We start from the raw sequence: 26798 nt of genomic DNA, 5'->3' as shown, positions 1-26798 counted from the left end.
AGTGCCAAGCCGTTTTATCTAATGTCTGTGTGAATATGGGGGTGAGAGTTTGTCTGTGTGCGTTGGTGGGGAGGGGTGGGTCCGTATGGGGTGGGGGGAGGGGCAGTGGAGCTTTTTATTTTTTCTCATTGTTATTATTATGATTGTTGTTCTTCTTCTTCTTCTTATTTCCTTTCTTTGTTTTGTTTTGTTTTATTTTGTTAAGCACTGTGGGTTGCACATGTTGTGTATGAGCAGTGCTATATAAATAAAGTTTATTGTTATTATTATTATTATTATAGAAACATAAAGACACATCAAAGAGTAACATGAGGTTGTTGTTGTGACAGTGGACGGTAGAGAGTCTGAATCCCCGTCCCAGGCGCAAATCCTCATGGAGGCTTCTGAGGAGGTCAAAGATGGCCAATCCGTCAATCCCAGCTCCATAACCGGGGTCTATGGAAGGAAGCCGCGTGCATGGCGCACTGATCCAGGAGAGCTTTCACCTGGCTTGATGAATCCGTGTCTTCTCATCCTGGATGGCTTTTAGTGCGACCCATGAAGCCTGGACATACATGTTGTGGATTGGTTGAACGCTGAAGGCTTAGTGACTCATCTTGGATGACGCAATCCTACTTTGGTGCAAGGGGGCCCAGACAGCAACATCATCAAGAGCCAGTAATGGACTCCACAGTGCAGCACTCGTTCGCTCGCCCTCCCTCTCCCATTTTATTCTGTAGTGTCAGATTCTGAAGTCGATTTCACTTTGATTTTCAGAGTGATGACACCCTGGAAAAACTCTCCATCATTATAAACTCTCCATCATTTATTCTCTATTCAGGTTGGAGGGGTGCAGTTTGTCAGAGCTCAGCTGTGATTGGCTGCTCTCAGCTCTGAAGTCCAACCCCTCCCACCTCAGAGAGCTGCACCTGATTTGGAACCAGCTGCAGGATTCATCAGTGAAGGAACTGAGTGGTTTTCTGCAGAGTCCAGACTGTAAACTGGAGACTCTGAGGTCAGTACTGGTTTGGAACCAGTGGATGATGGTTCCAGCACCAAACACAGTTCATCACACATGTTGAATAAACATTGAACTGAAGGTTGATTCATATCAAAATGACATCCAGAATATGAAAACTTCATTCTGTTCATGTTTGAAGTAAAAAAAAAAAAAAAAAAAGAAAAAGGAAAAGGAAAAACAGGTCATCAGTGGTCATGTGACCAAACATCATTTCAACACACATTAGTTTTGGACTGAGGATTTAATTTCAAGGTGACATTTTCTGTAGTGTCAGATTCTGAAGTCAACATTTCACTTTGATTTTCAGAGTGATGACACCCTGGAAAAACTCTCCATCATTATAAACTCTCCATCATTTATTCTCTATTCAGGTTGATTGACTGCAGTTTGTCAGAGCTCAGCTGTGATTGGCTGCTCTCAGCTCTGAAGTCCAACCCCTCCCACCTCAGACACCTGGACCTGAGTAGGAACCAGCTGAAGGAATCATCAGTGAAGCCACTGATGGATCTTGTCTACAGCAGTGACCATCAACTGGAGAGTGTGAGGTTAGTACTGGTTTGGAACCAGTGGATGATGGTTCCAGCACCAAAGCCAGTTGATCCCACAGCAGAGGTCCAGTGTTCCCAGTCACAGTGTGAGAGGAGGATGGTGACGTCCAGCTGCTCCTCATTCATCCAACATCTGCTGCCAAACTGCTTCTTCTCTCAGTTCACCACTCAATTATTGATCAGTTCATCTTCATCAGGCCTCAGTATCAGTCCAACACTCCATGGTCACATGACCTTCTGATGTTCCACACTTGACATGTGACTGAGAGTCTGCTTCTTCTCACCAGTCACTCCATCATCTCCATCAACTCTGTGATGATGCGTTCAAGGACCGTGAGTCCTGACTCCTGCTGTCTCTTCTTATCTTTGCAGGTGGTGGTGAGGATGAGGAGAGTGAAGAGGAGCGCTCCATCTACTGGTGGCTGACAGAACTACAACCAGTGGAGCCAAACAGCAAGCTGCACGCACCAACACTGTGTGGGCGTGTCACGACCTTTGACCCCAGTGCAGCCTGGTGGCTGGCGGACTGCTTCTCCCTACAAGCTGCTGTGGTTACTGGGAGAGACGTCCCAGAAGCCACTGGTGGAGCTGAATCCTCAGTGGAAGAAGCAGGACTTGGAGCAGCTGCTCAGTGAAGGCAGCAGCAACACAACCACTGCTTCTGCTCTCATCATCCACGGCTGGAACATCTCAGCATGAAGGTTTCACACATCAACAACACACTGATCTGCTCTCACTTCAGACTTCTATAACATCTTCATTTTGGAGGTGAAAAATACTTTTCAAGAGACTTTATTTCTGCTTCATGATTTTAAATAAGGAAATCATGTGGAAAAGATAAAGTGATTCACAACACCTGTGAAGGGAACTCAAATCATTATTGAATCATAAGTAAGACAAAAGAAGTTTCCCTCAAAATAATTCATGGTTTTGATGCTTGCCAGATGTTTGTGTGGAGATTTCAGAAGGACGTCAATGAATCAGAAGGAAACCAGATCATTTATTTTATGTGATTATGTTATATCATCCTAACTTTGTTACGAGCTCAAACATTATATTTCAATGATTCAATATTCTGACAATAAAAGCCATCACAACCTCTGACCTGTGTGACCTTGACCTCAACTGACGTTTCATTTCTGCTGCTTTAACACTTTGATTATATATCTCCTGAAGTCCTGCCATGGGGATTCTCCATATCTTAATAACTTGTGTACTCAAACCTTGTGTAGGCCATACCCACTTCTCCACTAGGTCTCAACATAAACCACATGAATCAATGAAAATAAATCTCACTTTTACAAACAAATACAATTCAGTTCAAATATAATTTAAATAAAATAAATTTTACATTATAATTAATCACCAACAGATAAATCAATGCTGGATATGAGGTGGTTTGCCCTCTCTGGGTCGGTGGGGAGGCCCTGCCTCAGGGGGACGAGTTCCAGCATCTCGGGGTCTTGTTTGGGACGCCTCCCTGGGGAGGTGTTCCAGGCATGTCCCACCAGGAGGAGACCCTGCTGGAGGGACCAGGTCTCTGGGCTGGACTGGGAAGCCTTGGGGTCCCACTGGAGGAGCTGGAGGAGGTGACTGGGTCCAGGGAAGTCTGGGGGTCTCTGCTGAGGCTGCTGCCCCCGAGACCTGACTCCAGATACGGCAGTAGAAGATGGATGGATGGATGGATGGATGGATGCCAGGTGATAGAACATTTCATAAAAACAGACTCTGCATTATAACTTCTATTACACTCTAAATAACTCACTCCAATATAACTGCACTTGTCCTTCTCTCACATTACATTGGATCACAATGACCAAACAACACAACAAAGACAATGATCCAACTGTACTGCCACGTCCAGACTCAGTGTAGGTCTGTAGGCCTCTTGGACCTTCATGTGAACCACTGCGTGTTGACTGGAGGTGAAACATGACTGACTGCTGTCCTCCTACCTGGACAATGCAATCTCGCTTTCAATCTCACAGCCACTAAAAAACCTGATTGTGATTGAGAGGTCCTCAGCAGCCAATCACTGTTGGGAGTCCAGCCTTCAAACACTCCTCCTGAATCCACAGTCACATCTGTGAGCATCTGGAACTTTGGCCCTGATCCTCCACACCACACAACTTGGGATGACAGCGCCACCTACCTGGATCCTTTCAGCAGCCAGTCCATGTTCTGACCCGTTTCCACTGTGGCCTGTTGTGTCATCTGGACCGGAGTCTGGATCATCAGTGTCCAGGTTCATGGAATCTGTCAGAGTGCCGCCGTCCTGTGATGTAATGATAGAGAATCACTCTATTTATACTAATGTGCAGAACCACTAGAGTGTCATTTCTTCACTGCCGTCAGCAACAAGCATTTGGTGTCACACTGGTGTACAACACTTATGGGCTAATTAATTAGAAATGACATATTTATGAATCACCCGCAATGCCCAGATTGTTGCTGCTTATCTGCTGATATGAGCCGTCAACTGTTGCAATATAGAACCACGGGCAGGAAATTACAATTAGTGTAGAGCGTATTATAATTTAAAAGTTTACTAACGGTAGTTCTTTAAAGAATTTAGCAGGGATGGGACAGGCTAACGTGACGACGTCACCTGTGACACGGTAGGAGCTCAACCTGCTGTCACGGTGAAAACTCTGTGTTACGTCCCGTCGAGGGGGACCGAGACGCAACGTGTGGGACACCTTCCCCCACTCCCAAGCCTCATTAATTTCTCACGACAGTTGGCGGTTTTCAACAAAAATATTTATGAATCAGTAAATGAAATAAACAAAACAACTTAACCAGTGGGCAGCAAAGGCTTCAGGGTGGGCCCAGGCCAAAATAATAAACCAAACTCCAACTAGCTCGCCTTAAGAACTAACTAAAGAAAGAAAGAGAACCTCCCTACATACTTAATAAACAGGAGAAAAGAGGGGACAAAGAAAATGGCAGCCCTCCCCTTTTTTTTTTATTAACCTCTTTCAATGAACTCCAAAACATACATGGTCAAAATCCATATTATTATTATGTTGTTGTTTTTTAATGCTCATACAAAACAAAAAAAGTGGAGGGAGAGTGGTCTGAATTGGGTTCAGTGAGGGTCACATCCACTTGTAGCGCATTATTTCCGGCAGCAAGCTTCTCCTGTTACGACTTTTCCGTTCACTAACTCACTCACTCACTCACTCACTCAACCGTGATTGGTGTGGTGACGAGCACACAGCACGTGACCTCTATGATGAGCTTCCTCCCACGGAAGTACCATAGGAGGACACGGATTAAATAGTATGGCTTGTCCACCAGAAGGCTGTATTATGGTGTACGTAATATAAAACTTTGGCCCAGTTCTGCTTGTATTGCATTGTATTGGTTGGTGTTCCTTAAGTTTAATTTTTTGTCCCTTTTTATTTTTTACATCCATGTTTGTGATGAAATAGTATTGTGAATCGCGAGCTCGCATTGCATGCTGGGAAACAGCGTCACTCAAGGAAGTTTTGGCTTCGCTGACACGGTCCTGAAGGGAAGTGGGTTTTAGTGCACTGGAACGGGATGACTGTGTTTAATCAAGCAGTACAAACCTGATTAATTGTCTTAATACTTCACTTCGAATGGCCATATTGTTTAGGATTAGAATTAGATAACTTCTTCACAATATTTGCAACTATTCAATTTGACCAGCAGGTGTCAGTAGAAGACGAAATTTCATGTTGACTATTTCCTAATGGAAGTGCTCTCTTGACGGACGGTGTAAAAGGAAAATGGCCAGCTGCAGCAGAAAAGTGGACCCATATATATATATATATATATATATATATATATATATATATATATATATATATATAGATATATATATATATATATATATATACATATATATATATATCTGCAATTCATATTTTAACGGTTTATATAGACCCCTCAGGCTCCATTCAAAATGGGGGTTATTGTAGGAGAGTTGCAGTCAACTGAGATTTGGAGAGAGTTTGGATTACTAGATTTTTGATAGCGTTTATAGTTTGGAGTGTTTGAGACTAGATAGCATTTAGTTTGGAGATATTTTTGAGAGCTTAGGGAGAGAGTGAGGAGAGGAGAGGTGATAGGATGGAGCCCTCTGTCCTGTACATCAATGTCCATGTTACACAAGCATCTATGCCAGGGGTGCCCATTACGTCCATCGCGATCTCCTGGTCAATTGCGAAGGGAGTTTGGGTCTATCGCATGGAGAGAGAGAGGGAGAGAGGGAGTGAGTGTGAGAGAGAGAGAGAGAGATCCGCGTCAATTACAGCAGGTAGAATCGTTCAGGCAGGATTAGAAAACACGGTGGATCTGGTTGATTTTGGTCATAATGTACGATGTGCTGGATTTTGTTCTTATATGTGCTGTGCTTTACATTCATTCATTCATTCATTTTCCATACCCGCTTAGTCCCGAACTATATATAACCCGATATAACCTAAACAATTTTAAACCGTGAGTTTTCTGTGCAATGATGAGCATAAATGCACATGGGAACATGTTGACCCATTTAATCCTTTCTTTCTTTATCATTGGACTACAAATATATTTCTGAATGACTTTTCCTGTTTTATAGGAGGTGGATCTTTTTGACTTGCTCATTTTAAAAGTAGCTTGCATGTTGAAAAAGTGTGAGCACCCCTGATCTATGCCCTTTTCCAAGTCCCACAATCACTTTCACTGTCATCTGCCTGATTACACCCATGCCATTTTCAGAAAAAAATTGCACAAACAGAATACATTCAAAAGATGTATCATACACATAGTTATCAAGTCAAGTTATTTATTTATTGTCATTGTTGAACAAAGTTAACAACAAAATTTGTTTGGAGCATCCCCATAACCACTGGCATCAGTACCGATAAAAATAATCATAAATAAGTGAGAAAAAAAAACAAATATATATATATATATATATAATTTATATACAGAAATTATTTGGTCATTCATTTTTTGCAATTCATAGTCATTCCCAACAGACATAACAGACACAAAAATTCAATGCATCACACGTGGTTCAGACACAGCTTGCCTGTGATTGTACATTTGGCCAGTAGGTGGTTTTGTGTGCACATGAAACTTCGAGAAATGAACCGTTTCTCGAACCAGTTGGCTCAAGTGGTTCAATGCCACATGAGGCTTCACCTCACCATCACTACAGTCACTGCATCCTGAATCAGTCACACTCAAAGTCGCACACCACCTCTGCTTTGTTCTGGACTGTGGAATGGGCAATATTAATTTAATCTAATTACATTCTGTTTTATTACTTTGTCTATTTTAATGCTCTTTATTGGTGCTGAATGGAAGTGTGGTTGTTGTTTTATGAGCTAATGGATAGACAAGTGGCCTATAACATAAGACGCTTAAATGAAGTGAATAGGATATGTCCCAATGTCAAGAAAGGAAGCAGGGTGTCTTTAAAATCGATAACATTTGAATAAGTATTAAAAGTTGAGTTGATGTTATACTTGTATTGACATGATGAGTAATTTATACAACTTTTTTCAGGAACTTTTCCCAATGATGAGGTTGAGGGCCCATCATCTGCAATTCAGCATTCTGCAGGTAGTCAACACCAAAACAAGCGTATTCAGCTGTCATAATCCTGTTTGTAAATAATACACATAAACTGTGTACTTGTAATATAAGTCAAACTTTGGTAACTTGAATATAATTCTCACAAAGGGATTTTTCATGTGTATGCACTTTGTACCTGTTATGAATTAAAAAAAAACAAACATTCATAACTAAACTCAGTTGTTGGTTTCCATCTCTATAAGTTAACAAAGATACATAGATACCTATGAAACACTTGTTTATCTTGCTGAAACTAATACTAGGTTACTAGTACTAGATACACCAGTATACTCTCCCGGAGCACAGATCAACCCACTCAAACAAACAAAAAGCATTTTACTCAGTCAGATAAGATTACTAAATGCTGGATGATACACTGTTTTGTGCATTATTTGGGTAAATAAAATAGTTCTATTATTCATACCTCCGCCTACCATTTATTATTACCTAAGGCATAGGGCATTTAAAAAAACAAAACAAATGTCATTCCGGTGTGCCACCCGTCTGTGCCCCGAGCTTGCCCCCCCAAGAAAAAAATTCTAGGACCGCCCCTGTTTCCAACACTGTGGATGCTCGGTTGTTTATTGCAGCAGACAGATAAACAATTAAACGGCTAAAGCCATCTATTCCACCGTGAATGACAAATCTCCAGCTTTTGGTAAAAAAGGGAGAGAAGATGGAAAGAGAAATCTGAAATATATAAGGCATCAGATAGCTAATTGAAAAAGGTTCATGCACAGCTTATTTGACACAAAAAAAGGTATGGTACAAAGATGAAAAGATTTGGAGTGGGTAGAAAATCTCAATGTTTCATTTGTTCAAGTATTTAAAAACAGTTTTGAAAAATACTGTATTAATTTGTGGTTTCCATCTATGTGCCACATTGCATTTGGTGCAGGAACAGAATACTGCCTCCGTCTTAGTGTGCGATTGGCCAAGGCTCGCACTTCAGTCCCAATTGGGTCCACTCTTCTTAAGGAATCACGTACTCTTTGAACTACAACAACAGCAAAAAAAAAAAAAAGAAAGACAAACTACATAAAATATTAAAGGCACAAATCCGTGTTAACACAGATAATGCTGACAAAAGGTATGATTTCATTTATTAAATACCCCCCCTTTCTTTTTTTAAATATACCGCCATTCTTTTTTTAATCATCCATGTAAGCACTTTTAGCTACATTTTGTACGGAAAGCGTTATACAAATAAAGCTAATTATATTTGTTTGTTTCGGTTAAACTGATGCACAATACAGATTACTGAATACATTCATGTGGGGATCAACTTCATATCAAACTTACTTTGCACTCGTAATCCCCTGGCATGAAGGAATGCTCTCATCATTCTGTACCCTGTGTTTGGGTGACTGAGTTGGATTTCTGCAATGACGGCATCCAGCTCTTCATCACAAAGCGCTGAATACATGTCCGACATTCTAAACAAACAAAGAATAATTCCTGAAATTTTACTTGGCAAGAGCCAAAACATATATAATAATAATAATAAACTTTTATTTGTACAGCGCTAAATCACAACCAAAGGCATCTCAAAGCGCTTTATACAATCGTATAATATATTATATATTATATATTATATTATATATTATATACTGATATATGATTAAAAGCGTCCATTTTCACTGCAACCATTTTGACGTGTATTTGTTGTATCATTAGTGTTATTAGGTACAAGTGTTGCTGCGTTCATTGCAAGGTTAACGTCATTTGCGTCAATAGATATGGAAAACAACTACACTTAAGTTTAAAAGAAATGTGCACGTTTTGTAAATGGCAATTTCTTCTTCTTCTTCTTCTTCTTCTTCTTCTTATTATTATTATTATTATTATTATTATTATTATTATTATTATTATTAGTGTTCTGTTAAGGTGAAACAACAAAGAAGCCTTTAAGTCTAAATTGTTTAATAAATAGGTAAAGAGCAGTTGGTGTAAGTATGAAAGTCATTTCATTTATCGGTTGCATTAAGAGAAGCATTTATAGAGCGTCGTTGCCACCTACTGGCATCTTTCGGTAGTATTTCTGTTGTAATTTTGAAGCGAACTTTATACCGGAAGTAAGACACGGGAAACACACTGCCAGCGTTTTCTGATGAGCACCCGTTCCTGTAAACCAGTGTTTGTGTGCCGCGAGATATTGTCAGGTGTGCCGTGGGAAATTATCCCATTTGTGTGCCTGTGCAGTGTAGCGCCTGGCAGAGTAATCATGTAGTACTCTTCCATACCAGTAGGTGGCAGCAGCAGGTAGCTAATTGCCTTGCGCTTGGAGACAAGCGAATTAGTGACGCATGGATGCAGCGACAGGTGTGTGGATTGTGGATAGCGGGACGACGGTTGAAAGTGATGGATAAGTTTTTGAAGAGGAATAATGCTGACTCTGAACTGGATCCTGGGGGGGGGGGTCACCGAAATATACGGGACACAAAGTGAAGTGCGTCCTGTATCAGTTCATTACGGGACAGGTTTTTTAGTTGCCAAGTACGGGACAATCGCGTATTTTACGGGAGTAGACCACAGGCAGAAATCAAATGAGGTTTTGTCATTTTCCCTTAAAAACGGGACAAATTGTGTCCCGGGAGAGATTTTATTTTTCCCGGGACAGGTGGTGAAAAAAGAGAACAATTCTGGGAAAAAACGGGACGGGTGGCAACACTACGCTGAACTTGTGGCTAAATCAAAAAAGTCCCACACTGTGGCAGAACAATTAATACTTCCCGCCTGCAAAGCCATTGTAAATGAGACGCTCGGACCCGAAGCGGCTAAAGAAATAGAAAAGTCCCTCTCTCAGATAACACAATCTCCAGACGTATTAATGAGATGTCTGCAGACATCGAAAGTGTGGTTTTGGACAAGATCCCTATCAGTAAGAAATTTGCCTTGCAACTTGATGAGCCTACTGATATAACTGTTGTTGCAGATTCTGAAGTCGACATTTCACTTTGATTTTCAGAGTGATGACACCCTCACAAACTCACAGATCGACAAAGTAATCCAACAATTGTCAAAAAATGAGAAATCCAAAAAGTGCTTGAAAAGCGGTCTAAAACTGTTTGGCTGCATTCAACTCAAGAGACCTGCCGGCCCCGTTAACCACCCTAATATAGTTCAGGTGCTGCAGTCACCTGCCTATGGTGATGTGGGGGCATGGCCCTTAGCGCAACCAATACTAAGAAAATACTAAATAAATAAAACAATTACTTTTGTGTCCATAATTAACACATTAAGCCACAGTGCAAATAAATCAGAAATAAGGAAAGAAAATAAATATTTTGGCTCCAACATTCCGGCCCCTAATTGGCATGCAGGAAACAAATGTCAATTATCAAAACAAAACAGAGGAGCCAAAGTTCTTTCACATCTTGTACAATATTATCGTCTTTGTTCTTTCTTTTTTCTCTTTTTTTTTTTCACAATATTGCAAACTTTTCAGTCTCTTTTGAAGATCTGCAACAGTTGATGAGTCCAAGATGTGTGCATATGTGTGAGTGAATCTTCAGGTGCTGCTTGTAGGTGTGTGTGGTGGGAAAGGGAAGTGTGTGTGCGTGAATTTGTGCGGGGACGGGTGTGAGTGTGTGTTTGGCATGTATATGCGTTAGTCTCTGTCTGATGCCTCCAGAAGAAGCACGAGTTTGGTGATAGGCCAGCAAAGAGTGCTGGTCTTGGTCCGAACTTGTACTTGTCTTACGGCTCCCTTGGAATCAGGTACAGGTTGAGTCACTTGGCCCATAAGCCATGATCCTCTTGGTGCCATTTCGTCCACAATTAAAACAATGTCTCCTTTTTTGAAGTTTCGTGTCTTCCTTGTCCATTTTTGTCTTTGTTGCAGTTCTGGCAGATATTCTTTTATCCATCTTCTCCAAAATACATCTGCCATGTACTGAACTTGATGCCACCTCCTTTTGCTGTAACAGTCGTCCGCACTGAAGACCCCCGGGGGTAAAGAAGGCTTGGTTTTCAGTAAAAGAAGGTGGTTCGGTGTCAACGGTTCCAAAGCCATTGGGTCGTTGGAAGCTTTTGTGATTGGTCTGTCATTGATGATAGATTCCACCTCGCAGAGCAAGGTAGCTAGTCCTTCGTCGTCCAGTATTGTGCAACTTCGCTACTGCAGCCCTTTGTGCATCGGTTGCTTTATTCCTTTCTTCCAGCAACACAAGTTCCTTGGCTTCAAACTTCTCCTTCATGCGCTTCACCTGGCTCTCCAGTTGAGTCAAGAAGTCTGTCTTCTCCTGCCACTTCTTGATTGTCTCACCGTGAACTCTTTTGGCCTCTTCCAACTCGACATCCTTGTCCACCAGCTGCTGTTTGAGCTCCTCCTTGCGGAGGCTCAAGTGCTCCAACTGCTCTCTGGCTTCTGCCTGCTGAGCGCGGTCCTCCTCCCGCTGCTGCTGGAACCTCTTCTGGGCCTGCGTTGCCTCTTCACGCATCCTCCGTAGCTGGTCGTCACGCTCCTGCAAGGCCTCTTTAAGTTTGCGGATGGATTCAGTCTGGTCATCGACTATTTTGGCTTTAATTTTGAGGGCATCGCCGTCCCTCTCACTCTGCTTCTTCCGACTCTCCAGCTCAGCACCCAACACCTCTATCCTGGCTTCCAAACGTCCTCGATCCTGAGCCAAGGACACTCCTTGATGAGCGAGTTCCTGGCCCCAGATCTTCCTCTCTGCCCTGAGGCCGTCTATCACAGACTCGTGGGCTGTGAGCTGAGACATCAGTTGTGCCTTCTCTTTCTTCAGCAGCTCCAGCTGCAGACTCGCACGTCTGTCCTGCTGCAATTCTTCTTCCAAGGAACGGAAGCGGCTCTTCAGATCTGTCACAGCGTCATTTTTGGCTTTGTTCAACTGAGAGATGCGGCTGTTCTGTTCTTTGACAATTGCTGTCAGCTGCTGCACCAGAGAGGCAGATTTCTTCTCCTTCTCCTGGAACTGAGTGAATGCCGCCTTGTGACCCACAAGCTCCTCGGTCATCTGGTCACAAACGTCTTTGACCTCAGAGAAGCGAGCAGCCTCAATGGTGAGCGCCATGCGGAACTCGTCCTCCAGGGCAGCGTACTGTTTCTTGCCCTCTGCCAGTTTCTCCTGCAGCTTAGACTCCCTTTGGCCGTGTTTCTGCTCCATGAATGCAACTTCTTTGGCAACTGCTTGGCGGAAATCTGACCCATCAGGCTGCAGCCGCAAGTCCAGTTGTTTCCTGTGCTCCTGTTCCCTGGAAACCAAGAGCTTGTGCAGCTTTTGAAGTTTGTCTTTCTGCTGGCGCACCGCTGCTCTCTGGATGTCCAGCTCTCTCCTCAGAACTGCTGCTTTGTTCCCCAGCTCCCGCTGTCGCTTCTCCTCCTCGGCTTGCTGTTGCGCCCTCAGTGACTCCCCCTGGGAGATGTTTTCCTCCAGCCTGTGCAATGCAGCCTTGTGTTGCTCTTCGCTGGTGCGGGCTTGCGCCACCTGCTGGGTGAGGGATCGACACCTCGCCTCCAGCTCCTCAACACGATTTTTCAGTTCACAGCGCCCTGACCGCTCCCTCAGCAACAGTTCTTTCAATCTGTCAGTGGTGTGAAGGGCCAAACTCTGAAGATCTTTTTCTTCGCCGGCCTTGGTCTGCCAGCACTTGAGTTCGTCTGTGAGCTTCCTAACGGCCTGCTCTGCCTTCCAGCGTCGCTCTCTCTCCTGGTCACGCTCTTCCAAGATAGTCCTGTAGGTTTCTGCCTCATCTTTGGGTTTACTTGTCACGTCAACAGAGGCTCCAATGGCTCTTTGCAGGAACTTTCTCACCGGCTCGACTGCTTTCGCGCCGCGTGCAATGTTTACTTTTTTCCGGGTTCTCACTGTGGCCTCTGAACTCGTCTCGATGCGACACTGTGGATCACTGTCTGATTTCCTGCTTCTGATCTCCTTGGCAGGCCCCTTCTTCGTAAGGCTGTTGCGATGTCTGGGGATCCTGGACCGCCTCCGGTTTTCCTTCCCACTGTCACACTCGCTCTCTGACGTGTGATCCGTGTCCCTCTTGAAGATTTGTTGTGTCACGACAGCAGAGGAGCTACTGGTTGTTTTATCAGCAGGGGTCAACTTGATGAGCTGATAAACTTGTTCCTCCAGTTTTTTGATGCGTTCTTCATTGACAGAGTCCACTGTTTCAGCTACACAATGATTGTTTGGAAATTGTGTGTCCTTGTTCTTTAATGGCAAAGCAATGCTGTAATGTCCATCTACCATTTTGATGGATGCAGAAACACTTTCCATGAACAATTTATCCTCCTGCGACATTTCAAGACGCTCTTCTTTTTCACGCTCTGGGAAGTCTTGCTTGATTTGCTGTCGTATCAAGTTCTCCAGCTTGACAACAGAGATCCTGTGAGCCATGACAACCCGTTTACCATTTTTGGAGACATTTGTTTTTCGAAAGGGACCATTTACAGTCCATCCTAAGGCTGTCTTAATGGCATAAGGTCCATTTTGCCTGCTGTTAATTACCTTCCAAGGTTCCAGTGCCATTGGAACGTTGCTGCCGATAAGCAAGCCGATATCAGAATTGATTGGATTGAGTTTTACCTCCTTTAGATATGGCCATTGCTTCAGATCCTCATGCGTGGGAATATTTTCCTTCTTAACAGGGATTTCATCTTGCATGTATGTAGTCGGAAGATCAAAGTAATCGTTACTGTCGACACTGCACATCTCTAGATCACATACAGATGCTGTCTTGACAACTTGAACTTGAACCATTGTTCGTAAAAGTATATCCGTGGTCCTTCCAGTGAGTTGAAGCTGCTGGAGAAGTGCCTTGCTGCAAAAACAATCAGTGCTGCCTGGATCTAAAAAGGCATATGTGGTGACTGTTGTGTTGCTCTTCTTGTTTCTTGCCTTTACAGGCACTATAGCTAAGACCGGTTCCACTTCTCCAGTGTTGTTATCACTTGATCCAGTTTCTTTGTCAACTTCAACTAGACCACTTGTGACAGACTTTTCTTGGTCTTTATAAGTTTTGGCTCCTCCTTTATTGGTGATGTGCAAAACAGTAGGGTGCTTGAGAGAACAAACTTGACATGTCAGCCTTTGTGAGCATCCTTTGCTCATGTGCCCTGACTCCAAACATCCAAAGCACACTCCTTTCCTTTTCAAAAAATCCAGTTTTTCATTGTGAGCTTTCCTGTTAAATTGAGAGCAGGTATCAAGCGTATGAGCGCCACTGCAAAATAAACAAGGCTTTCCATTATCTTTAATAGATTGGACATGGGAAACACTGCCCCCTGCTGGTCTTGTCAATGGGGACACGCTGGTAACGAAACCACTCTTGCTCCTTCTCACCATGCTGCCTTTTGGCAGCTGTGGTACCTGGAAGTTTCCTTTTAAAATTGGTGCAACGTCTTTTAAGCTGCCGAATACTGGGTGGGATAAGACTTTAGCTTGATTATCCACAAAATTCACCAAATCTGCAAACCTGGCTCTTCTTCCACTCTGCTCTTGCAGGTCACAAGCTTTGAACCTCCATTTTTCTTTCAATTTATAAGGAAGCTTGGAAATAATAATAATAATAATAATAATATACTTTTATTTGTACAGCGCTAAATCACAGCCAAAGGCGTCTCAAAGCGCTTTATACAATCAGAGAGAACCAACCGGGCCCCCGGAGCAAGCAAGATGCGACAGTGGCTGGGAAAAACTCCCCTGTGGGAAGAAACCTAGGGCAGAACCAGACTCCAGAGGGCCATCATCTGCCTATGAGTAGTTGGGGTGAAGTAGAAAGATAGAGGAGAGACAGAGAAAGAGAGAAAGGAGCAGAGTGAGCCAGGGTGGCAGACAGGACAGAGTGAAAAACAGATACACCAACCAGGCAACGGATATAAACACAAAGAATAGGTGTCCATGCTTTGGAAGGCAAGAGCCTAGCTCGATGGACAATCTGCCGATAGGACTAGTCCAGGTCCTAAGCGTGGTGGTGGGATGAAGCGATGACAGCAAGACTCCCAGGACAGCACAATCCAGCTCCTGGCGCAGTGGTCATCACCTGCCGGGGACACAGAGACTGCGGCAGTATCATGCATATCGAGCATACTGTACAAAGCATAATGAGAGCTTGGACAGAGTGGATAGAGTAAAAGATTGGATAGAGTAAAAGATTGATTGGGTGAGGAGAGTGATAGAGGCTCCGCCTGCACAGAGCAATGATCCCTGTAACGGGAGCGAAAGATCTCCCTCCACGGCGTAAGCCTACAGCAGCTTAACTGACAGTGGATGGAGTCTAACTATAAGCTTTAAGAAAAAGGAAAGTCTTAAGTCTACTCCTAAATAAACTAACTGTGTCTGCCCCCCTCACCGAGGCTGGAAGATGGTTCCAAAATAGAGGTGCCAGGAAACTGAAACACCTACCTCCTGATCTAACTCTAGAAATTTTTGGGATAACTAAAAGACCTGAATCCTCAGAGCGAAGGGCTCTTGGAGGATGATAAAGTTCAATGAGTTCCCTAATATAAGAAGGAGCCTGAGAATGAAGAGCTTTGTAAGTTAAAACTAGAATCTTAAATTCAATTCTAAATTTGACAGGCAGCCAATGCAAGGAAGCTAAAATTGGAGTAATATGCTGCCTCCTTCTAGTTCCGGTTAACAATCGTGCCGCGGAGTTTTGGATTAACTGTAATGTCCTAAGGGATGAATTTGGGCATCCTGCTAGTACCAAGTTACAGTAATCTAGCCTAGACGTAACAAAAGCATGGATTATTTTTTCCGCATCTTTGAAGGACAAAAAACTTCGAATTTTGGCAATGTTTCTTAAGTGGAAGAAAGCTGACCTCCCTACATTCTGTATATGAGAATTAAAGGTCAGGTCCTGATCAAAAGTGACTCCTAGGTTCCGCACAGTAGAACTGGGTGTAGTACCAAATAAACCACTTTGTCCATCAAAAACTCTGTCCCTACTCTCTCGCGATCCAAATATAATGACCTCAGTTTTGTCGGTATTAAGCAACAGGAAATTCTGTGTCATCCAAGTTCTGACATCACGAAGACAAGATTCCAATTTGGCCAACTGATGAGCCTCGTTTGCCTTAAAAGAAAAGTACAACTGTACTGATGGCTTTCATATTCGTTGGATGATCCAGTTCCTCCAGATAATCCACTGTGTTCATTGCGTTGAGGCAGCTGTTTAAAAACAATGAGAAGCTCTTCAAAGATTCAGCATCCTCCACTTTTATAGATGGCCAACAGATTGCCTTATCCAGGTAAGCTGTGGCAATTGTGTAGTCATCTCCAAAATGTTTTTTCAGCAGTCTTTTTGCCTCCAGATATCCTCTGTCTGCTGGCATATACTGGCAGCTGCGCACAAGTCTGTCCCTGCTGTTGTCCGTTCTCTTCTCAATTCCATATTCAAACGCTCTGATGAAAAACAGATAGTCCAATGGTTCGCCTTTGAAAACTGGTATGGAAAGTGAAGGTAATGATGACATATTGTGCTGCTTTACCAGAGCTTCTGTAATTTTGTTTTGCTTTTCCATTATTTCCGCTAACTTGTCAACGCTGGTATGCTCTTGCCTTGGTGCAGAGTTCAACCTCTGCATGGTGGTTGATTTGTGGTCATGCTGCTGAGCGCTCACGTGAGTTTGCATGCTTTGTTCCACTGTGTGCGGCAGGTCATAACCTTTGACAGAGGTTTCTCTAGTTTTTGGTCTCACCACTTGTGGATGTTGTACCTTTTCAGTGGAAACTTCCTCGTGTGGATTTTGAGCAGCGTCCTTTCTGTAGTACGAGCTCATTCCATCAGATTGAAGAGATTTTTTGGAGCCGTCTCTAGCTTGCATAGACTCCAACACATTTGCATTTGCTGCGGCGAGTTCAGTTTCCAGCTCCAATTGTTCCTGTCTCCTCTTCAATAGCTCCTGTTGCGCTTCAAGCTCGTGTTTTTTATCCAAGGCTGCAACTCTCTCCATGATGGCTGCTCTTTCGGCACGAATACGAATATGCAATGATGTTCCGGATGAACCTGACCATGACGTAGCCTTTGATTCTGGGGCATTAGAAACACTGTCAACTGGTCCAATGTCATCACAGTTTACATCACCTGGTTGCTTGTCGTTATCCACCATAGTGAATGAAGTCATCTGCTGTCCATCTCCAATACTTGACTGTTTGACTTCACACAACCATATTTGCACATCCTGTCCAAAAGCACTCAATTCAGCAATCTTATATTTAAGCCACTGCACTTGTTTAGCATATTCATTGTCAGGTAGCAAACCTTCAAGTGAATTCTGACATGCATTTGCTTCGTCACAAAGTCTGTTCAGTTCATGCAAATGGCCTTTTACTTTATTAGCATTTTCATTTGATTGCATGAGCTCTTTCATTATTTCCATTGTTTTTTTTGCCTGTTTGCACCCAAGTTTCTTGTTTTTTGGGTGTTGAATAAAAACATCTCCCAACCCTTGGCAGTTAGTTTGATAACCCTTTTTTCCTTTACAGGGCCCGTCACATTTTCCATTGCGACATTTTGCTTTTCAGCATCACCATCTTCTCGCTGAACAACAGGATCAATGTTAGACGTGACGTTTTCATCCATTGCTTATATTCAACTTTGGCGTTACATTTACAGACTTCAATCCTTCGGATGTGCGAGTGCGACATTCCCAATGAATGACGCTTCATTGAGTGGGCGTGACAGATTAATGTTCATTGACGCTGCGTGCATTCCATTTGTTTGCACAACAGCGTTCGAACGATCGTCATGCGCCAGTTTTAGACAATAAAAGCGCGACTATTTCCCTGTGAAATGTCGGGCTTTGCTCTTGGTGAATTGTTGAGTTTCAGTTCGACGCGCCCAAGCGTGCTTGTGATAAACAAAAATTCTGGAGGATGCGGCGATCCACTGTTCAGATTGTTTATTTGCAATCCAAAAACAAAAAACAAAAACGGTCTTACCGCGACAGCGGACAATGCGGCACAGGTTGCTTGCAAACTCACAGATCGACAAAGTAATCCAACAATCGTCAAAAAATGAGAAATCCAAAAAGTGCTTGAAAAGCGGTCTAAAACTGTTTGGCTGCATTCAACTCAAGAGACCTGCCGGCCCCGTTAACCACCCTAATGTAGTTCAGGTGCTGCAGTCACCTGCCTATGGTGATGTGGGGGCGTGGCCCTTAGCGCAACCAATACTAAGAAAATACTAAATAAATAAAACAATTACTTTTGTGTCCATAATTAACACATTAAGCCACAGTGCAAATAAATCAGAAATAAGGAAAGAAAATAAATATTTTGGCTCCAACATATATATATATATATATGGGTCCACTTTTCTGCTGCAGCTGGCCATTTTCCTTTTACACCGTCCGTCAAGAGAGCACTTCCATTAGGAAATAGTCAACATGAAATTTCGTCTTCTACTGACACCTGCTGGTCAAATTGAATAGTTGCAAATATTGTGAAGAAGTTGTCATCTAATTCTAATCCTAAACAATATGGCCATTCGAAGTGAAGTATTAAGACAATTAATCAGGTTTGTACTGCTTGATTAAACACAGTCATCCCGTTCCAGTGCACTAAAACCCACTTCCCTTCAGGACCGTGTCAGCGAAGCCAAAACTTCCTTGAGTGACGCTGTTTCCCAGCATGCAATGCGAGCTAGCGATTCACAATACAATTTCATCACAAACACGGATGTAAAAAATAAAAAGGGACGAAAAATGAAACTTCAGGAACACAAACCAATACAATGCAATACAAGCAGAACTGGGCCAAAGTTTTATATTACGTACACCATAATAGAGCCTTCTGGTGGACAAGCCATACTATTTAATCTGTGTCCTCCTATGGTACTTCCGTGGGAGGAAGCTCATCGTGGAGGTCACGTGCTGTGTGCTCGTCACTCCACCACACCAATCACGAGTTAGTGAACGGAAAAGTCGTGACAGGAGAGCTTGCTGCCGGAAATAATGCGCTACAAGTGGATGTGACCCTCACTGAACCCAATTCAGACAACTCTCCCTACACTTTTTTTGTTTTGTATGAGCATTAAAAAAAAACAACAACATAATAATAATATGGATTTTGACCATGTATGTTTTGGAGTTCATTGAAAGAGGTTAATAAAAAAAAAAAGGGGTGGGCTGCCATTTTCTTTGTCCCCTCTTTTCTCCTGTTTATTAAGTATGTAGGGAGGTTAGCCTTTCTGTATTTGGCTTCTCTTTCTTTCTTTAGTTAGTTCTTAAGGTGAGGTAGTTGGAGTTTGGTTTATTATTTTGGCCTGGGCCCACCCTGAAGCCTTTGCTGCCCACCGGTTAAGTTGTTTTGTTTATTTAATTTACTGATCAATAAATGTTTTTGTTGAAAACCGCCAACTGCAGTGAGAAATTAAGGCTTGGGAGTGGGGGATGGTGTCCCACACGTTGCGTCTCGGTCCCCCTCGACGGGACGTAACACGGAGTTTTCACCGTGACAGCAGGTTGAGCTCCTTCCGTTTTACAAGTGACGTCGTCACGTTAGCCTGTCCCATCCCTGCTAAATTCTTTAAAGAACTACCGTTAGTAAACTTTTAAATTATAATACGCTCTACACTAATTGTAATTTCCTGCCCGTGGTTCTATATTGCAACAGTTGACGGCTCATATCAGCAGATAAGCAGCAACAATCTGGGCATTGCGGGTGATTCATAAATATGTCATTTCTTATTAATTAGCCCATAAGTGTTGTACACCAGTGTGACACCAAATGCTTGTTGCTGACAGCAGTGAAGAAATGACACTCTCGTGGTTCTGCACATTAGTATAAATAGAGTGATTCTCTATCATTACATCACAGGACGGCGGCACTCTGACAGATTCCATGAACCTGGACACTGATGATCCAGACTCCGGTCCAGATGAGCCAAGAGGCCACAGTGGAAACGGGTCAGAACATGGACTGGCTGCTGAAAGGATCCAGGTAGGTGGCGCTGTCATCCCAAGTTGTGTGGTGTGGAAAGGAGATATATATATATATTCAGGAGATATATAATCAAAGTGTTAAAGCAGCAGAAATGAAACGTCAGTTGAGGTCAAGGTCACACAGGTCAGAGGTTGTGATGGCTTTTATTGTCAGAATATTGAATCATTGAAATATAATGTTTGAGCTCGTAACAAAGTTAGGATGATATAACATAATCACATAAAATAAATGATCTGGTTTCCTTCTGATTCATTGACGTCCTTCTGAAATCTCCACACAAACATCTGGCAAGCATCAAAACCATGAATTATTTTGAGGGAAACTTCTTTTGTCTTACTTATGATTCAATAATGATTTGAGTTCCCATCACAGGTGTTGTGAATCACTTTATCTTTTCCACATGATTTCCTCATTTAAGATCATGAAGCAGAAATAAAGTCTCTTGAAAAGTATTTTTCACCTCCAAAATGAAGATGTTATAGAACTCTGAAGTGAGAGCAGAGCAGTGTGTTGTTAATGTGTGGAACCTTCATGCTGAGATGTTCCAGCCGTGGATGATGAGAGCAGAAGCAGTGGTTGTGTTGCTGCTGCCTTCACTGAGCAGCTGCTCCAAGTCCTGCTTCTTCCACTGAGGATTCAGCTCCACCAGTGGCTTCTGGGACGTCTCTCCCAGTAACCAGTAACAGCAGCTTGTAGGGAGAAGCAGTCCGCCAGCCACCAGGCTGCACTGGGGTCAAAGGTCGTGACACGCCCACACAGTGTTGGTGCATGCAGCTTGCTGTTTGGCTCCACTGGTTGTAGTTCTGTCAGCCACCAGTAGATGGAGCGCTCCTCTTCACTCTCCTCATCCTCACCACCACCTGCAAAGATAAGAAGAGACAGCAGGAGTCAGGACTCACGGTCCTTGAACGCATCATCACAGAGTTGATGGAGATGATGGAGTGACTGGTGAGAAGAAGCAGACTCTCAGTCACATGTCAAGTGTGGAACATCAGAAGGTCATGTGACCATGGAGTGTTGGACTGATACTGAGGCCTGATGAAGATGAACTGATCAATAATTGAGTGGTGAACTGAGAGAAGAAGCAGTTTGGCAGCAGATGTTGGATGAATGAGGAGCAGCTGGACGTCACCATCCTCCTCTCACACTGTGACTGGGAACACTGGACCTCTGCTGTGGGATCAACTGGCTTTGGTGCTGGAACCATCATCCACTGGTTCCAAACCAGTACTAACCTCACACTCTCCAGTTGATGGTCACTGCTGTAGACAAGATCCATCAGTGGCTTCACTGATGATTCCTTCAGCTGGTTCCTACTCAGGTCCAGCTCTCATAGGTGGGAGGGGTTGGACTTCAGAGCTGAGAGCAGCCAATCACAGCTGAGGTCTGACAAACTGCAGTCAATCAACCTGCATAGAGAATAAATGATGGAGAGTTTATAATGATGGAGAGTTTTTCCAGGGTGTCATCACTCTGAAAATCAAAGTGAAATCGACTTCAGAATCTGACACTACAGAATAAAATGGGAGAGGGAGGGCGAGCGAACGAGTGCTGCACTGTGGAGTCCATTACTGGCTCTTGATGATGTTGCTGTCTTGGCCCCCTTGCACCAAAGTAGGATTGCGTCATCCAAGATGAGTCACTAAGCCTTCAGCGTTCAACCAATCCACAACATGTGTGTCCAGGCTTCATGGGTCGCACTAAAAGCCATCCAGGATGAGAAGACACGGATTCACCAAGCCAGGTGAAAGCTCTCCTGGATCAGTGCGCAATGCTCGCGGCTTCCTTCCATAGACCCCGGTTATGGAGCTGGGATTGACGGATTGGCCATCTTTGACCTCCTCAGAAGCCTCCATGAGGATTTGCGCCTGGGACGGGGATTCAGACTCTCTACCGTCCACTGTCACAACAACAACCTCATGTTACTCTTTGATGTGTCTTTATGTTTCTATAATAATAATAATAATAACAATAAACTTTATTTATATAGCACTGCTCATACACAACATGTGCAACCCACAGTGCTTAACAAAATAAAACAAAACAAAACAAAGAAAGGTAATAATAATAAGAAGAAGAAGAACAACAATCATAATAATAACAATGAGAAAAAATAAAAAGCTCCACTGCCCCTCCCCCCACCCCATACGGACCCACCCCTCCCCACCAACGCACACAGACAAACGCCCACCCCCATATTCACACAGATATTAGATAAAACGGCTTGGCACTGAAGAATCTGATGAGGAAAGGCCACTATGGGGAGCCGTCCACACAAGGGGGCATCATGGCCTGCAGCGCCCCTATGGGCAGACCAGGCGTAGCTCCCACCATGGAGGGCCCCCCATGAGGAAACACTGGCACTAAAAGTATAAAAGGGAGAATAATCATAATGAGAAATCTGTTGGTGTCTGTACGTCCTGATTAAAATTTGTATTGGTTAAAAGATTGAAGGTAGAGAAGAGAAATCAAGGGTTTTTGCTATTGTTTGTGATGAGGTTGGAGAAATGGGTTATTCTTGCCTGTTTGACAGTTTTATTGTAAGATTTTAGTCGATGACGAAATGTCTCATAATGGACAGTGTTACGAGAGTTAACCACTAGATGGCAGCCAAGTTCTATGCAATATGCAGAGACATCGAGTGCGAGTTGATGACGTTGGCTTCCGGGTGTTTTACCTGATGAGCACTGTTATAACCATAGATATATACAGAAGGCGAGATGTCTTATCCGCGCTGCTGGCCAATGGAATCGAACGTCTGCACTGGCGGCCATCTTGCCACAGTCACCTCGCTCCGCCCCTCTCACTCATAACTATGTATTCTTATTGTGCATGTTCTTTTAAATAGCCCTAAATTGCTCTATTTTCAACCGAATTTCGAGCGGTTTGGTTTGTTATAAAGGTTATAAGCATAGTTATGATACTGCATACTTATTAATGATTTATAACCATAGGCTTTCATGTGAAAATAGCAAACACACGCACACACCCGTATTTAATAAAAACATATATGCTAAACGCTAAACTAAACAAACCAGCACTAAATCGTAACATTAATCAAACAGCTCCAACAATAGCTTACAGATGAAATGTGATCCTACAAGCTTTTGTTTGTGGACAGCGACGATTGCTGCATCCATAAGCGGCACAGAAGTTCGGCATTTTTTCAGTCACCGATTTCCTGTAGAAACCATAATGCATGATGCTGTAGCAAAGCAATCCAATTGTAAATCATTTGCAAATTAAGTGAAATGATATAGAAAAAAAGCTATTCTGTCTCTCCATATGTCAAATTGCTTGTTTTATTTACACCTACCAATCCTAATCCCTTTTATCACAACAAGAAAAAAGACGGACTGTAATCTCAGGTTGTCACCGTTCGACTCTGAATCAAACAGGTGGGGGATGAGATATCAGCAGCTCTAGTTCATTGATCACCGTGTCTCTGCTGCATGAACTGATGAGACTGCGTTCATGCAGCAGCAACGTTATAGGAAACGCACCTCAGCGAATAACTACAACCGACACCACAAATATTGTATGTGAACAAAATACTAGTTTGTCCTGAAATAGCTGGCTAAACTTAACTTAAGAAATGAAAATCTTAGTGGTCTCAGTCGTATTAACTTGTGCAGCTGCCATAGCACCGTTGTGTTTTTTTTCTCATAGAAAGCTGCACTCTCAACATGTTCAACCATCCAGAATTATTGCTACATTATGAACGTTTGTAAGAAAGCAAACCGTGTGCAAAGCCGTCAAGTTTTCAGCGAGATCAGAGTGTTAATGTTTGTTCAGATCACTCACGTTCCCTCACATTCACTACATCAGACCGTGACTGCCTGACTGTGGAAAGATGGCGTCCAGTGCGGACGTTTGATTCTGCGCCGTGAGACATCTAGCCTTCTGTATATATCTATGGTTATAACTAGCGGCCATACAATAAAAGTAGCGTATCTACAAAGATTGCCTGACTGTATAAAAGAAGCGGAAACTTAATGCCGCGGCTGAAGACAGAACAACAAGTCGCGATAAAGGCTGGACGTTTTTTCAATGGAGCTAAACTGCTAAGCTAATACCTGACGTACCATGGGTTTTTCGATTCCTGTACCAGACGCAATGGACATGAAGGGGGACGTATATAACAACTGGACATTCTTTAGAGCACAATGGGAAAACTATGAGATAACAACGCAAGATAACAACTATATATATATATATATATATATATATATATATATATATATATATATATATATATATATATATATATATATATATATGTATATATATATACATATATATATACAAATGTATATATATATATGTATATATATATATATATATATATATATATATATATATATATATATATATATATATATGTATATATATATATACATATATATATACAAATGTATATATATATATGTATATATATATATATATATATATATATATATATATATATATATATATATATATATATATATATATATATATACATATATATATTATGAATCAATTTCTTCTTTTTATCTGCATATTCACATGAACTTTACCTCTTTACTACTATTATTTCTGACCCTAACATTTTCAGCAATGATTTTGGCAATGGTTTATTATTTATTTATTATTAATTATTTATTTAATGTTAGACAGAGGAACAAATTTTGTTCAACATGAACAATATATCAAGGTAACCTTGATATATTGGTAGGGCGGAGCAAGAAGGAAAAGCAACACATGAAATGAAGTTCATTTCAGTTTTATCTAGAAATAGATGCTTTATTAATCCCCCAGAGGGGGAAATTTGTGTTCAGTAGCCAACATACATAGAAGGACATACGAAAACACAGAGTCATAAAACAAAGTAAAAGTTACCAACGTTTGAATAAATAAATAATAAAGGTGTACAAATACAGAAAATCTCAAGGCGCACACTTGCTATGGTCATCAACCTTTTGCATGGCTGCAGTACAACCAGTGTGCCAGCAGATGACCCCCACATTCTTAATGAATGAAGCTTCGAGTAATGAACCAATTTTCAACACAATAGTCCAAAAGGGTTCAAAGCCTCATGAAGCCTCGTTTGGACATCACTAGACACAACGGCTTCCACTGTCATTGAATGCTGCAAGCGTCAGTTTAGCCGGCATGGAATACCAAATATTGTCATCACAGACAACGGACAACCGTTCTCCAGCATGGACTTTCAAACTTTTTCAACAGTATGGGACTTCAAACACCTCACATCCTCACCATACCCCAGCCAGAGTAATGGTAAAGCTGAGTCGGCTGTCAAAATTGCCAAGACCCTGCTGAGAAAGGCAGTGCATGCTGGTGATGACAGATGGAGGGCCGTACTAGCACGGAGGAACACTTCCACAGAGGGACTCAATAGCTCTCCTGTTCAGCGACTCCAGTCCAGACGCACACGCACATTGTTACCCTCTCATCCACCTCTGCTGAAGCCGGCTGTGATACAGGGGGTACTTCCTCGTAAGCTGGCACGGGTCACTGCATCGAAGTGGTGATATGACCAACATGCTCACGACAAGCCCATGATAATGCAAGGCGACACAGTTCGGGTCTTCCTACAACCAAATGGGCCCTCTCGCTCCTGGTCACTGGGGATTTGCACCAACCAATTGCGTGACAGGTCATATGAAGTGGTTGTACAGGACAAGGTATACAGGCGCAACAGGAGGCACATTCGACCGGTGGATGAAACTCTCATCATGCAATCTGATAGTCCCCTGGTGGAAGATGACTGGGACAACAGTCAAACAGACAGCAGACTCGAGCACATAGTTGGTGACAGGAGGGAAGGGGCTTCAGAACTAGAACGGGCTCCAGTGTTGACTGATGTGCCAAGTGTCCCCCAATCTGGACATTTAGGCCTCAAGCAGACCAGAACCAGATCCAACATAAAACCTCCTGAGAGGTACCGCAAAGACTTTGTTGTTTAAACTTTCTGAAGAAGGAATGTCATCTCTTGTTTATTTCTGTGCCACTTTGTTCATGTGGACTGTTCATTTTTTTCTAATGTTTAGGAGAGTGAACTAGTCATTTCTGTTTAACCTGTAGCCAGCTATTGTTGTTGCTGGCCACGTAACTCTCATCCGGTCACTATTGTCCATTTTCAACTGCTTTCTTTCCATATGTTAAAGGAGATGTTACGAGAGTTAACCACTAGATGGCAGCCAAGTTCCATGCAATATGCAGAGACATCTAGTGCGAGTTGATGACGTTGGCTTCCGGGTGTTTTACCTGATGAGCACTGTTATAACTAGCGGCCATACAATAAAAGTAGCGTATCTACAAAGATTGCCTGACTGTATAAAAGAAAGAACGAAACAAGTACAGGAGTTGGGGAAAAAACGCCTCACCCCATCAACAACCACAGAATCAACGAGGCATACGTCCCTGTCACTGTCCCGCCACAAGGGGCGAAACGTCAATGAATGGTAGTTCATGGTTGATGACCCTGCAGCTGACCCGTGGGCACCGAAAGAAGTGCGACAGGCAGCAATGCCAAGCAGGAAATGTCTCCTACCTGTACATTTACAGTAAGTGATAAAATAGCTATATTGCATTTATTTTTCAGTGTTTTAAGAGTCCTTTCATTAAAAAGCTAAATACCATGAAGACACATATTTTGTGGAAACACACCCACTTCCACATTCAGGTGGAGGTCCTCCACCCCCGCGAGATGTCCCGGTGTTGAAACTGTAGGAGGCG

At 42.7% G+C, this 26798-nt stretch overlaps 2 protein-coding genes and 1 pseudogene across 2 annotated transcripts in view; 2 read left to right on the top strand and 1 right to left on the bottom strand.

Moving 5' to 3' along the window:
- The window catches only part of LOC142896520 (uncharacterized), a 63100-nt gene extending 61311 nt beyond the window's left edge, over positions 1–1789 (top strand). Inside the window, exon 2 of the mRNA XM_076038220.1 lies at positions 1372–1789. Coding sequence (XP_075894335.1) covers positions 1372–1789 — 418 coding nt within the window. The remainder of the gene's footprint in view (positions 1–1371) is intronic.
- The window catches only part of LOC142896523 (NACHT, LRR and PYD domains-containing protein 12-like), a 167421-nt gene that overhangs the window by 62320 nt on the left and 78303 nt on the right, over positions 1–26798 (top strand). The gene's annotated exons all lie outside the window — the stretch shown is intronic.
- LOC142896518 (leucine-rich repeat and coiled-coil domain-containing protein 1 pseudogene) lies at positions 11187–13505 on the bottom strand (annotated as a pseudogene).

This window comes from Nelusetta ayraudi, unplaced genomic scaffold (assembly GCF_046127955.1).
Source record: "Nelusetta ayraudi isolate G7.1 ecotype Tasmania unplaced genomic scaffold, CSIRO-AGI_Nayr_v1 ptg000055l, whole genome shotgun sequence".
NCBI lineage: Eukaryota > Metazoa > Chordata > Actinopteri > Tetraodontiformes > Monacanthidae > Nelusetta > Nelusetta ayraudi.
Note: the sequence above shows the minus strand (reverse complement) of the source record. Positions and strands in the feature narration are given on the sequence as shown.